At 39.6% G+C, this 14092-nt stretch overlaps 1 protein-coding gene across 3 annotated transcripts in view; it reads left to right on the forward strand.

Moving 5' to 3' along the window:
* The window catches only part of luzp1 (leucine zipper protein 1), a 51028-nt gene extending 48780 nt beyond the window's left edge, over nt 1-2248 (forward strand). For 2 of the 3 annotated variants that reach the window (XM_083550360.1, XM_083550359.1), the window contains exons 4-5: nt 450-636; nt 998-2248. In XM_083550360.1, coding sequence (XP_083406486.1) covers nt 450-608 — 159 coding nt within the window. In that variant the 3' untranslated portion in view covers nt 609-636; nt 998-2248. The remainder of the gene's footprint in view (nt 1-449; nt 637-997) is intronic. The other variant, XM_083550361.1, reaches the window with a different exon arrangement.
* The last annotated feature ends 11844 nt before the right edge of the window (nt 2249-14092 follow it).

Below are 14092 nucleotides of genomic sequence, written 5' to 3' on the forward strand. Positions count from 1 at the left end.
CCAGTTGCGCCTTCCCATTTGGCAGCCACCGCGTCGTAACCGGTTTCCTGTGCCCCATCTGCCCCTCCTGCTTTCCCATCGCATCAGCCTCAGGGCCTGTTATGTGCGATGATTGCAGATCTGGACCAGATGACTGGAGATCCTGGCACACACTGGTTCCTTGTGTAAATGATCGGGTGGGCCGTGGATTTCTCGGGCTTATTATTATATAGCTGTTCAGAGCATTTTCCAGGGGATTAACCTAAATCCTGCCCATATTTGGACTTGGTAAATGGACTAATAGGTGTGACTTAATTTGTGTCTCCTATGGGGGTTTAGGGGCAAGTACATACATGTATTGGGGTTAATACCATTAAAAAAACCAATTTCTGTTCCTACCAAAGGCAATATTGTATTGGATTTAAAGGGTGGTAGAATCAACCTTATCTGCTGTCTGGTTGTTCGTCCAGGTTGGTGATGAGAGCGAGTCGTCATCTGCCTCGTGGAAGAGACCGTCAGCAGGAGACGTGAGCTCGTCTGAGCGGGTAAGAGGTCGAGGGGCGTGGACAGGCAAGGCCAATATCGGAGATGGGAGTCGCCACTGGAGCGGCCGTCAGTATGACAACTAAACGTGTGCTCCGTCGATCTTCCACAGAGGTGCGTGTTTGTTGATCTTTTTACACAGGAAAGTTTCCAACTACGTTGCTGCCAAAGTCGCTTTTATCAGCTTTATACTCAGTAAGCAAATGGCTTTCATGCATGTTGATGGAGAACTTGCCAGAGAGAAGCGCTAATTTGATGATTTATGAATTGCTATGGTTTGCTTTCGTAAGGATACGCTGACCAGGCGCTCGTCTGCTACACCTTCACTTCCTATTCACTTAATTTAAAGGTCCTAAGCATTTCTGCTCTTTTTGGGCACGTTAAAGTTTGTGATATTAATAACCTGGTGATATTGTGACACATATTTACAATTGGATTTTAAATGCTCTTGTGTGACTGGATTCGTTCTGCACAGGTCCCGTGTGAGACGCCGTTTTAGCGTTTCTCTGCATCTCAGTACTCAAGACATCTACAAGCTGCACTTTGAACTTTCCTAGCTCCGCCCACACCTCCCCTCACCTGCCCCTTCCCCGGACACCCCCACCCACAGCTGCCCTCGTGTGCCCAAGACCGGATGCATGCTTGAAGAGAGGAATGGGGAAATGGAGGACCATTGGAGTGGAAGGGCTGATCCCTGTATCATCTCTACTCTGGAAAGTGATGCTGGACACCTGACTTTCGGGACGTTTTGGACGTGTTACATCCAGGAGCATCCCGTATCTCTATAGAATCTATGCCTTTAGCGATTAAAAAAACAAATAAATAGTTTTCATGATCAGGAATTTAGGCGCATTCTTGCACAAACCCAGGATCATCATGCAAACGCACAGCTTTGCACGTCTTCAACAAATCCAGCAGGAAAACGGAGGCCTGTTCCGTGCTCTTCAATGACCTTTTACGCCCAACGTATCAACCTTTAAAGTGCCAAAGTGTCCTTTTTTTGTTTTTCTTGCTCACTTCTGTTTGTCCTCGTGTTGTCACTGGTTATGAAATTGCACATCCGAAAATGGCAACCAGCATTAAATGCATGACTTATTATTATTTTTAATTATTCCTTTTTTTTTTTTTTTTTTTTTTAAGACAAGCTGCTTCTTGAACAGCGCTGGATAACGGAACAGGATCATGGTCCAATCATTAGTATGTAGATAAATCTATGTAAGAAACTTGATCGGTTGGAAGCAAGTGGAACTTGTACACACTCACACACACACTCTCACACACACACACACTTGCACGCTTTGCACAGGCAGGAACAAGGCATAAAGAAAAAAGTGGAATGTGGCTGAAACCGACGGAACCACTTTGCTCCCATGGTGCATTGCTGCAGGAACTGGACAGCGCTCAGGCACCACGAATGGGGGGTGGAGAAAAAAAAAAAGCAATCCATCTGCATCTTTGCACGTTTCCTGCTGAAAAGGTTTGCAGTGATATCACAATTCCCGAGCTCTACACAGACACCAAGAGAGTCTGATTATTACAGCAGCTACTGTGATTGGGCAGGGCATGTACTCTAAAAATGAGCACTGATCAGGTTTGTTGTAGTCTTCTTCAGCTCCGGATTACTATTATTCCCTTTTTTTTTTCTTTTCTTTTAAACATACCGATATGCTGTTATAAACATGCGTCTTGTAACCAAACTCAGAATAAATGATGGCATTTGTGGGTCCACTCTTCTCTAGTCCCTGCAGAGCCAATCCAGATTTCACTGGATTCACAAGATCTGTCTTTTTCAACTGTCCGTCTATCCGTCTGTCTGTCTAACAGTTTTTTAAAGTACCGTCCTGCCTTGCTGTGTGTGTACAAGTTTTCATCATTGTACCTCTTCAAGAGGAACCCAGTTCATGCCCTTAGCGTCCGTCGATCATGAGCGCATTCCATCGCCTTCACGCAGACGGGCTTCGTCTAGACGTATGTTGCACTTAAACAAAAAAAAAAAAAAAAAAAAGATTAGCTACATTTCCAATTTTATTAAAAAAAAAATAGGAGAAAAGTTAATTTCCCCTTCGATTGCATCAAGTTTGTAAGAGTGTGTGTGTGTGTGTGTGTGTGTGTGTGTGGCCCCAACACGTTTGGACACGTTCTCAAAAATTCCACCCCGCTGCCAGACTCCACTTCCTGCGTTCGTCTTTTCTAGTTGCCGCAAGACATTTAAACGCCCCCACCACCCCACCCCCAGACTGTACACAGCCAGTCACCTCCAAAAAACCCACAGCAGTGTTCTCAAGGTAATTTTCCTGGCTGATGAATAGCGCCATGATTTGCACAAGCTCAGCACTGCAGCTAAACGTGTCATTCTAGGCGTTACAAACCTTTTGTATTTTTCTTTCCATTTTTTTTTTTTATGCTGGGGGCACCATTTAGAAAGGGAGATCAAGGCTGTCGAGCTCGAATTGGTCGGCGGGGGATCCAGAGCCAGGTCGGATGAAGTTTGTTGTTTAAAAAAAGGATGCTGGATGATGATGATGAATCGAGCTTTAAAATGGTATGTAGGGGGCAGAATTAGAGCACTGGGGTCACTAATCTCAGTGCTGTAGTGATCTTAATGCTGTACCTGATTATTCATCGTCTTCATCCATAGCCCACCTCCTGTAATTGGACACAGGCAGGGAAAACTTATTTTTCTCCATTCATTTTTGCACTAGAATTAGAGATTATTGTATTCTTCCCCAAGGAACAGCATTACAAAGTAAAACATACTCAATCCATGCAGTCATGACTGAAGATAAGCGTAAACAGAGGCGTCCTAATTCTATTTTACACACGATCACGTCATCCTTACTGGCTTTGAACAATATTAACAATATAAAACCGTTAGCCTAAAAATAAATGTAGGAGAATTAGAAATAAACGTATAAATCGAATTTCACTGAACAGTGTTACTCGTATCTCCAGTCTTGTTCTAAAAACTGGATTTTTTTTTTCCCCTGAAACTCGAAGGTGCGTTTTATTGTTTCCTATTCATTCGGTGAACCGTGAAAAGACGATCCTGTCGGAGCTTGTTGCAGATACTCGCATGCGTTTATGTACAGCGTTCAGGTGAAGGCAGCTCATCAGACCAGAGACCAGCTCCATACATTAGAGTTTTCTGCAGAAGTATATATTTTTTTCCTCACCTTCCACTGTATTTCTGAAATCTCCAACGAAGACGTGCTTTTATTTGTCTTAGCATTTTTTGTTGTTGTTGTTGGAAACACGGCCCTAACAGTAGTTCGATGAAGAAGGGGATGACGTGAGACGAACACGTTAATGATGTAAAATGTCGGCGTTCTTCACTGTCCTTATTCGATGCGATTCGGACATTGGACATTTTAAACATTTCGGTTGATTCGCTGCTGTGCTTTTTGTCTCTCTCTGTCTCTGTTTGTCTCTCTCTGTCTCTCTTGGCTTGGCTACAGAGTTATAGAACAACTAACAAATAAGTACAGAAATAAAGTGAAAAGAACCCTCTCTCTGTGTCGCTTTCTGGCTTCCCTTTTTTCTGTCTCCTTCTCACGATCACTGTCTGTCTCCGTCTTTCTATTTCTCTGTGTCTCACTCTTTTTGTTCCTTGGTCTCACGGTCTGTATTTTCTGCTTTTTTTTTTTTTTTTTTTTTTTTTTTTTTTTTTTTTTTTTTTTATAAACCTCTTTGTCTCTCTGTTTCCCTCTCAGCCACGTGTCTTTTTCTCTCACACTATCTTTCTCACCTTCTGTCTCCTTCACTGTCTTTCTCTCCCTCTGTCTCCCTTTCTGTCTTTCTCTGCTTCTGTCTTCCTGACCGTCTCTCTCCTCCTCGCTGTCTTTCTCTCCCTCTGTCTCCCTTGCTGTCTTTCTTTCTCTCCCTTCTCCCGCTCTGCCCTTTCTCCCTCGGTCTCCCTTTCTGTCTTTCTCTCCTTCTGTCTCCCTGACCGTCTCTCTCCTCCTCTCTGTCGTTCTCTTTGTCTCCCTCTCCTTCTTTCTCTCCTTCCCACACTCATTACGAACACGTTCATGACCACATACTATACGAAGGAAAGCAATAACGAATCGATCAGCGACTGTGAAATGGCTGCTGTAAACATTTTTTCGTTAAACTCATGTTTGTTTAAAGTCTGAGGTACAACAAAAAATTGTCCCACGGTATTTTATGTAGCATAAATTTTGTAAACTGTACAGAGCTCTAAAGGTCATGCTAAAACACTCAGGTGTTTTTGATTGAATATTCATATTCATATTCATATTTTTACAAATCTGCCCTTAACCACACTCATTGCACTCCGCTGTTTCTCTTCTCGTTGGAAAAAAATACAATATATTTTTTCCTTTTAAGCGAATTTACAGCCATAGAGAGAAGTGTGTATATATTTCATTATTATAATTTTTTTTTTACCCAACACCAAAACCAAGTATGGAGAAGAGAGAAAAATATGCAAAAGTCCTGAGGATTCTGTCATTTGCTTTGTGCCATTATCATTCCAAGGGGTGTGTGTGCGTGTGTGTGTGTGTGTGTGTCCGCGCTTGCGCTCCGTTTTCTTATCTTTTTTTAAATAATAGTTTACATAGAGGGCAAAAAAAGACCTGAGGATCGCAGGGCAGGAATGAAAGGGTAAATAATTTAAATGAATTCTAAATTCTTTCATTCTCTCCTATTTTTATTTTATTTTAATTTTTTTGTGTGTACCAGTTTTTTGTTGTTTTTGTTTATGAAAAAGATCCTTATTTAGGATTCTTGTATCGCATACAAGATATATTTAAAATATCGTGTCATTTTGTAAAGATTCAGGCCTGTTGATCTCTAATTTTATTCCCTTTTTTTTTTTTCTCTTCAATTTTTTTACAAATTTTTTTTTATTGTTTGTATCTTTCCATTGTACGCTCCTGGAGAGTTACGTTTATTATTAGTGTCTTCATTATTATTATTATTTTTTAATAATTTGAACACAATTACCTTTGTGGTTTATTCATCTATCTATGCCAGTCATTTTATAAAGAATGAAAGAAATCCATCGTGTTTTTTGTTTGATATAATTCTGCAATTATAATAACGTACATATAGTGTAAATCATAATGCTTAAATGTGTCATTAAGGTGGATTTCAGGTTCATAACTGCTGTTCCTTACTCAGACCTCCATTCTCCTAAAGTGTGTTTTTTGTTCATGTTGCCAAAGATAGACAGACTTAGAGAGTAGTCCTGGGCTTTACACACACATACACACTCTCACACACGCACTCATATAGACATACACACTAATCAGTCCTAACAGTCAACCAAGGAAGGCTTTTATTCAGTATCTTTGCTAAAGCAGTGTCTGTGGGTGTGGCTTAGTCCTCATTGTCTAAGGTGTGTGCGAGAGTAAGAGTATATACACACATACAAATACATATACACACACAGGGCAGGGTCTCGGCTGTTCCTAATCTATTTTAACGTTGTTGGTTTTTTTTGTGCATGTTTAAGCCGAGCACATTGTGCATGTCACTAGAGATCTCTCTTCAGGCTGCCGACTCAACAGCAGATTATGTATTCCAAATTAAGTAATAAAACATGTTTGTAACATGATCTAACATCTGATTTGGGGTTTATTTATATGTTTGTGTGTGTTTTTTTTTTTTTTTTTTTTAACGCTTTTCACGATACCTGGGCCCCTCACCCCCTTTCAGTCTTTTCTCCTGGTTCAGATGATTAACATGGTGCTTTAATTATGACACCTACTCCTCCAAAGTAACAATAACGGGTTAAACATGCTCAAGTCTGACTGACGTTATCGGAATTGTTTGGAACGATAGTAAAAGCCTACTTGCTTTGATTATTGCTGCTATTCCTCCTTTGTCCAATCTTCACCATATTTGGACTCCAGTTTGACTCCAGTCGAAATCAAAGGTTTCAAAAGGGTTTTTGTGCAACGTATGCTACAATGCACCAGTGAATGAGCAGCTCATTAAGTCTGGGTGCTTGGCGTTGTGCTATGAGCTTTTATTTTAGATGGAATGAGCTGCTATTTGTGGTCGGGTTCCTGGCGGAGTTAAAGCTATTAAACCAGGATAGGTAAGTGTGCATGTGTGTTTTGAGAAGTTTTGAGCTTTGTTTCTTGACCATCAGCAAACAAAATCTTTTGTTTGTTTGTACGTTTTTGAGTGTCTAGGATATAAAAAAAATAAATCTTTAGTGGTTCCACAATCAGGACTTGGGAACACTCAGGAAAATAGCTATTTATATGATCTTGTAAAGGGTGAATGCTCAACAGGTTGTTGTTAATGGCTCAGTGGGTTAAAGTGGCTTTCTCAGGGTTTAAGTCCTGTTTCAGGTGATGTAAACTGTCAATCTTTCTTAATAATATCTCTTTTAGTTGGTAAAAGTGTTAAACCATGAAGGTAAAAGGGCTTCACCGTGGTCCATTAATGGCTGAGTGGGTTGAACCCCACACTCTGGTTCATTTCATGTACAAGTTTCCTAACAGAATTCCATTCTTTATCAATACATTTTCTTTCTCAGCTGGTTGAGATTTAAAAATAAAAGATGAACCCTGCTTGTCTGCTCTGACGGCTCAGTGGGTTAAACACCTGTATTGGTTGCTCAACAAGGAGCAGTCTGACAATTTTCAAGTTGTTTCTAAAACTCAAGATTTGTGGTTTAAGAATCAATTGAATTCATCTGGGGAAAAAAAAGGTTGATACATTTTACATACATTAAATATTTAAAAACATTTCATATCTATTTTCTCTGAATAAATAAATGTTTAAATTAGAATGAATCATCCACAAACTCCCATAAGGTTCTCGCACTGATCTCACAATCAATACACCTAAATGTCTGCAGAAATACTACAAAGACAATTGGTCAGGGCTTCAAAGCAGTAATGTTTATCATCTAAAAACTCTGGTGGCTCGTTGGCCTGACCGTATGCCTCAGTTCAAGGCCAGTGAGGAGCAGCAGGAACTCGAATCTGTAATTGTGTCATCCATCACCAGTAGGGGTACGGCTAGAAGTGCAAAATGAATGATAAACACTTTAAAAACACCTGTCTCTAACCTCAGATGGTTCAGTGGGTTAAACATCAATATGTCTCTGGTATAAATCACATTTTGTACCTGTCACAATTATGAACCTCATTACAAGTCCTGAAAGGAGCATCAGGGTAGGATTGTAAATAATGAAAAAAAGTGATAAAGGAAATCTGGCTTGTCTCAGGTTTGTGAAATAGTCACTGCAGACATGACACTTCACAATCGCATGTTTCTATATTTAAAAAAAAAAAAAAGTTGCCCCACAACCCTGCTTTTCTTCCCGAAGTGACTACAATTAGGCTGTGTCTTTCTTTATCAGCGCTAACCCATAAAAATATGAGCTCCATCTGCCTGAATGGCTCAGTGACAAAAGGCTTCTAGGCTTTTACACCTCATAGAGTTCCAGTCATAAGTTGCAATGAAAATGGTGAAAATGTTACTTTTAAATAAAACAAAAAAAAACTAGACACTTTCTTTTTTAAAGCGTGTGTGTTTGTCTGGAACAGTGGCTCAGTGGGTTAAGGAAGGTATGCATTTGAGGGTCCTAATCATATTTTTAATCCTGGCCCGGATATTGCAAGCATGTCTTGCTTTGTGTTTTTCTTGATTACTAATTTCTCTCTCAGTACAAAACAACAGATCCAACAGATACAGAACAACAAAAAATGAAAGCTTAGAAGCTGCTGCTTTAAGTCCAGCATGTCCTAACACTTAAGATGTAACCACACAATCATGCTGTGTGTTTCGTTATCAATAGAAATGAAAGCTGGCCCATTAAATCTTCTATATATATAATCTTCATAATTTGTGTCTAAGTGAGTATATAACGAACAAACACCCCACAAAAATGGCACAAAGGAGCAGATCTAGGGGGCTTGTGGTAAAAACTTTACCTCTGAGCTAAGCGGTTGCTGGTTCAAATCCATTGGGGTGGTAAAAGCAAGGCAAAATGACAGTGGGGTTCACATGCATGGTGAGTTGCATGTAGAAAGGTGTGTCCCAAATGAAGGGGTTGTGAAGAGTAAAACTTCACAAACCTGTGAGGGGCTAGCAACAAGCTGGTGCACTGAGAAGAAAAGAGGAGCCTAAAAAGAAGTAGAGAACAATGTTTTTGCAGTGTGTAGGCAAATGAATGGCTGGATAGAGGAACTGTTGAAGGTGTCCAAGGGCTTGACAGATTCCTGGTTGCATGATAAAAGTGGGGCTTAGCCTTGCATATAGAAATTCGATGTGCAAAGCTAAGAACAAGTTGTTTTTTTCCCATTTGGCGGTTTTCCAGGTCCCACTCCTGTGACCCCTTTCACCATTCTGAACATTCCACGCAACTGTTTCCGGAACCTTCCGCACTTGTTTCCCGGAGACCTGGCTAGGATTTGAACTAGCAACCTCACCATTCAGAGCCTAACAAACTGAGCCACAGGATCTAATGCAAGCAGGAGGTTTTAAGGAACTATTAATTTTTCTATACTTAAAATAGGATACCAAATAAGACAGACTCAAACCAGGGATGTCAGAGACCATGATGCTCACCACTACCCCCTTGCAGGACTGCTAGCATACTAGCTTATTGGATTTTTGTCTAAATAAAAGGCTCAGATAAACGTCCAAATTTAAGAATCCATAGAAGAGAACATCAAGAGTGTGATTATAAATCATTAAAACATTACAAAACAGTCTTTTATTGTCGGTTGGAGATGTGGAACCAGGTGTTCCTGAGAAGCTCATAAATTAGGTATTTGAGGCGGGCTACTTTTCCATGGCCCACCCTGTAGAACACCATCTACTCCATGCCAAAAAATTTAAATATTCAATAATGGAGAAACAGCATATGTAGAATTTTGAGTCTTGATTAAGAGGTTGTTTATCCTTAAAGTCCAATGTTTAAAATCTTGATGAATTGTGATCCAACTTTTCTACTTGAGGTTCAAATATATAAAAATTCAACCAGGAATTTAAACCTGAGCCACAGCATTAACAAAACACATTGGCAGCACCAAGAGCTCTCACCACTAACCTACTGAGACACTGGGCTCTCTGGGATCTCTTCCATGGTTCATCGGATTAAGGCTGGTGTCTCACTGGTGGTAAGGATCAGGGTTTGAATCCGGCTAGTTGCGATGTTGGTTATGTTCCTGCTTCCTAAATCTTTCTTTAGCTTTAAAGGCTTGTGTTGATGGTTTAAAGGTAGATAGACCTGCTCTAAACGAACTTCCTGGCCTGTCTTCTCTGATGGTTCAGTGGGTTAAATCAGGCGTCTTGCTTTTGGTGGGGTTAAGGGTTCGAATCCTGCTTTCTGCCTGCCAGTCACGATCAGAAATTCACTTCCTACATCTTTCTTTAGCGATATATTTTTGTTTTTAATGGGTTAAAAAGAAAGATAGACCTGCTCTAAACAAGCTTCCCAGCTTGTCCTTCCTGTTGATTCAGTGGGTTAATGCTGGTGCCGCGTGAATCAGGGTTCAAATCCTGCATTGTCCCTGCTAGTCACGATATGGGTTTACTTCCTTAGTCTGTCTTTAGCATTATTTTCTTGTGTTGATGGTTTGAAAGAAAAGATAGACCCGCTCTAACAAGTGGCACAGCCTGTCCTTCCTGATGGCTCAGTGGGTTAAGACTGGTATTTTGCTGTTGGTGGGGTTCAGTGTTCAAATCCTGCTTTCTGTGTTTCTTTCTGGTCTGAATTGCTTGCTTTGAAGCATGAAACGAAGGATTAACCCCCCCCCCAAAAAAAAAAGTGAGTTGTGGGACTTTATGGCTTTGTAGTAAAAGCCTTGCCTCTGAGTTCAGAGGTTGCTGGTTCAACTCTGGCTTGTCCCCACACTGTGTGTAGTGAGCAATAGAGTGGGTGACTGTGAATGAAGGTTGTGAAGACCTGCTGGGTTACAGCCTCAGAATAAATGAATGTTTTGCATTTAGGGGGAAAATTCTTTTAAATAAATTTCTGCCAGGAACTAAAGTAAAACTTCAAGCGTGAACTACGGTCACCGGAACCTTCCGCACTGATAACTTTGAGCCCTGGCCGGGGTTTGAACCAGCAACCTCTCAACCTAGAGGTAAAGCGCTTCCAATTGAGCCACAGGATCTCCTGCAAGAACCTGATTTTTAGGACCTTTTTTGGTTCTTTTATAAAACTTTTTAAACATTTTAAAGGAAAGCAAAGGGGTAGGAATTGAACTGGGTGAGTCAGATAGCAGAGGCCGCATCACTAACCACTACACTACCAGAGGGGTGCCAAACAAGGCTTTGCTTATTGGACTCTTGCTTTTTCTATAGTTAAGAGACCGCTGTTTTCTCTTAGATCATGTAGAGGGTCAAAACTTCTCCTTCCTGTTCATTCTCTCAGTTACTCGAAGTCTATGAGAAGTGACTCTGGTACAAGAACCACATCTCCAACACCTGCACCACTGATATACCATGATTTACCAGCAACCAATTTTATTGACCTTTTATTGTTCTGTTTTTAAAAACTTCTTATAATGTTCAATATGAAACTAGAGGTAAGAATCAAACTAGGAAAGTCTTTCATCATAGATCGCTAATGGCATTACTTCAAAACTCAAAACTTTGTTAGACATGTAAATAAGCAGGAAAGACAGAGACAAAGACAAAGAGACACAGACACAGCTTTAGAAAGAGTGAGAAACAAATAGAGACAGCAAGAGAGAGCCATATACAGTGAGACAGAGACATTTACTAAAAGAGAAACAGAGACAATTTGATAGAGAAAATAGAGAGACAAAGATAGTGAGATATAGCCACTTCCTGTTGGAAGTGTTTGTCCCGAGCGACTCTTAATGATCTCATTTACTAAATGAGCATTAGTGAGTTAAGTGCTTGCTCATTTGCCCAAAACTGGCAGCTTGGAGGTGTTAAACATGTATCATATTTACAGCATGTGATATGTATGTAATCATATGTACAGTGATTAAATATAAGGGCTATATCAGTGCAGAGATGTGTGGACATCATTAAGAGCCTTTGCTATGTTTCCACACGGACAGTTAATGAGGTGATACCGGAGAAACTGCACCTCTTCAAGTCAAGTCAGGAAGCTTATATATAGAAAATTATAGACATTTTACAGATTTGAATGATGTATTGTTTTTATCTGTACGATCAATTAAAACAGTAATTTAAGTTTGTGTCGCCATTATGAGGGAAAAACCCACAAAACGCCACCCAGAGGGTTAATTGTGTAAAACATGGCGGATTTGGTGTTTGATTTAAGACTTGGCGCAGAAATAAAACAAGAGTTTAGTGATTAAAAATATTTTTATCTGGAGTTTATTTATTTATTTTATATCTAAGAAAGGACTGAATTGATAGCGCGTTAATAAAATTTAGTGCCGTTTACAATAATTTTAATTTTGACAGCCAAATATACATATATATATATATACATACATACATACATGCATATATATATATATATATATATATATATATATATATATATATATATATATATATATATATATATATATATATATATATATATATTAATACAAAACGAATTAAACATGTTGTTACCTAATGAATGTGTCCAGGCTGAAGATCCACATATAGAACACAAGCAGAGAAAAGATGATGATGATCAGGAATGTGTCTATTCTCAGTCATGTTTACATCACTGACTCCCTCTGTCTCATCCACATTAACCCCAAACTTCTTACTGCCTTCTGCCTGCTGATTCTTAGCTCCGTAAACTAGTCTACATCTGTGGTGAGTGAGGGTCAGGACTTTATACACCAGTGGATTGAAAAAGACACACAATGACAGGAAATCGGTTGTTCGGCTGAAATCGGCGCGCAGTGAAAATAAAAAAAATATTTCACCAAATCAATGGATTAAAACTAAAGTAACGAGCCGGTTTTGAAAATGTAAAAAGTAAAAAGTACAGATATTTGTGTAAAAATGTAATGAGTAAAAGTTAAAAGTTGTGGAGTAAAGTACTGATACCAAAAAATCTACTTAAGTACAGTAACGAAGTATTTGTACTCCGTTACTTCCCACCTCTGCTCGTTACCTAATAACAAAACCAGATGTGTTCGACTTGATTAACTTATGCGGCATCTTGGGTACACGGACTAAACCGCCGAGTTTAAATCAAGTACTCTGCCAATAACAGGATTGATTTCATGCAGTTTTTATTTTTATTTATTTACCCACGAACTTCTCATTTCATTTGCCACTTTCTCACAATCTCACAAGACTGATGTTGGGTTTGAAAACCTCCGAATCCAAAATCTTTTTTCAGTTGTTTACCTTCTGCCAGAGAGTCCCCTGGTACGAGGGTATAGTTCTATCTCCTTAAAAGGGACACTTTGGATAAGATGCAGAACATTAAGTCGTGAGCTGATTTCATGGATCATCTTCTTATAATTAAAGGCATGCCAGAGATTATTATTTATTTTTTTTAGAAATCCTTTGAGGAAATACAGCATCCTCAATTTGGTTTTCCTGATGTCTTTCTGATCACTTCATCTGTGACTGGTGATAGAGGATTGGTGAACCATTTTACTGAGTCCTGGATATATAATGTTTTCTGGCTCTAAGTCTAAGAGGAAGGGAAGGTCAGTCAGATTTCCTTAAGCTCCCCTTTTTTTTTTTTTTTGCACTCTTTGTTCCTTGTCTGCTTCAGCCAAGGTTATCAATTTTTCATTCCTAGACAGGTCATTTTATCATAGGAATTCTGAGAACTCACTTGAATTTAGAGTACATATGGTCAGAGGTGGCAAAAGTACAGACATCATTCTCTCAAGCAGAAGTACAGATACTCATGTTTTCAAAGACTCTGGTAAAAGTTGAAGTACTGACCACTTTAACCTGAGTGAAAGAGTGGAAAGAAGTTTGGGCTCTGACTTGTACTTAAGTAAAAAGTTGCTACCTGGATGATTATTCTACCGATTGAAGAATATTATGGGCTGGAGTACGATTTCCAGGATGAAGGTTCTAGCAGTGAAGAATCACCGAGAAATCGAAGCCCCTTGTGGTATAAAAGCGCATGCTTTTCCAATAGATGAAGCATGTTTAATGTACCATTGTGTCCGAGGATGTAAGTGTGTGCACACGTTTTAACTTCAAACTGTGACATCTGTTCATGTGTGTCTAAGAGCTGCATCATAATCTATAGAAGGTTGGTGTGTATGAGGTAACATTTAGGTATGTTTGTTTACAAACCTGTTGTACATCTAGCATGGCAGGTAGAAACCGTGTATAAACAAACATATTGGGAAGAGGTGTGTGTGTGTGTGTGTGTGTGTGTGTGTGTGTGTGTGTGTGTGTGTGTAAAATCAAAGCTACATGATCTAGACAAACATATTGGAACAGCCAGATGTGGTTCTTCTCCAGTTACCCGCAAAATTGGAGGTACACCATTGTATAGGATGTCTTTGGATGCATAGAATGAAATTTTGCCTTCACTTGAACTACGAGACACAAATCTGTTCCATCATGTGCACAAAGCCAGCTCCATGAAGATATACGTTACATGGGTTGGAGTTTAAGATCTTGATTAGATTGCTATAAAGCCCTGATCTCAACCATA

This window comes from Silurus aristotelis (assembly GCF_946808225.1).
Source record: "Silurus aristotelis genome assembly, chromosome: 9".
NCBI lineage: Eukaryota > Metazoa > Chordata > Actinopteri > Siluriformes > Siluridae > Silurus > Silurus aristotelis.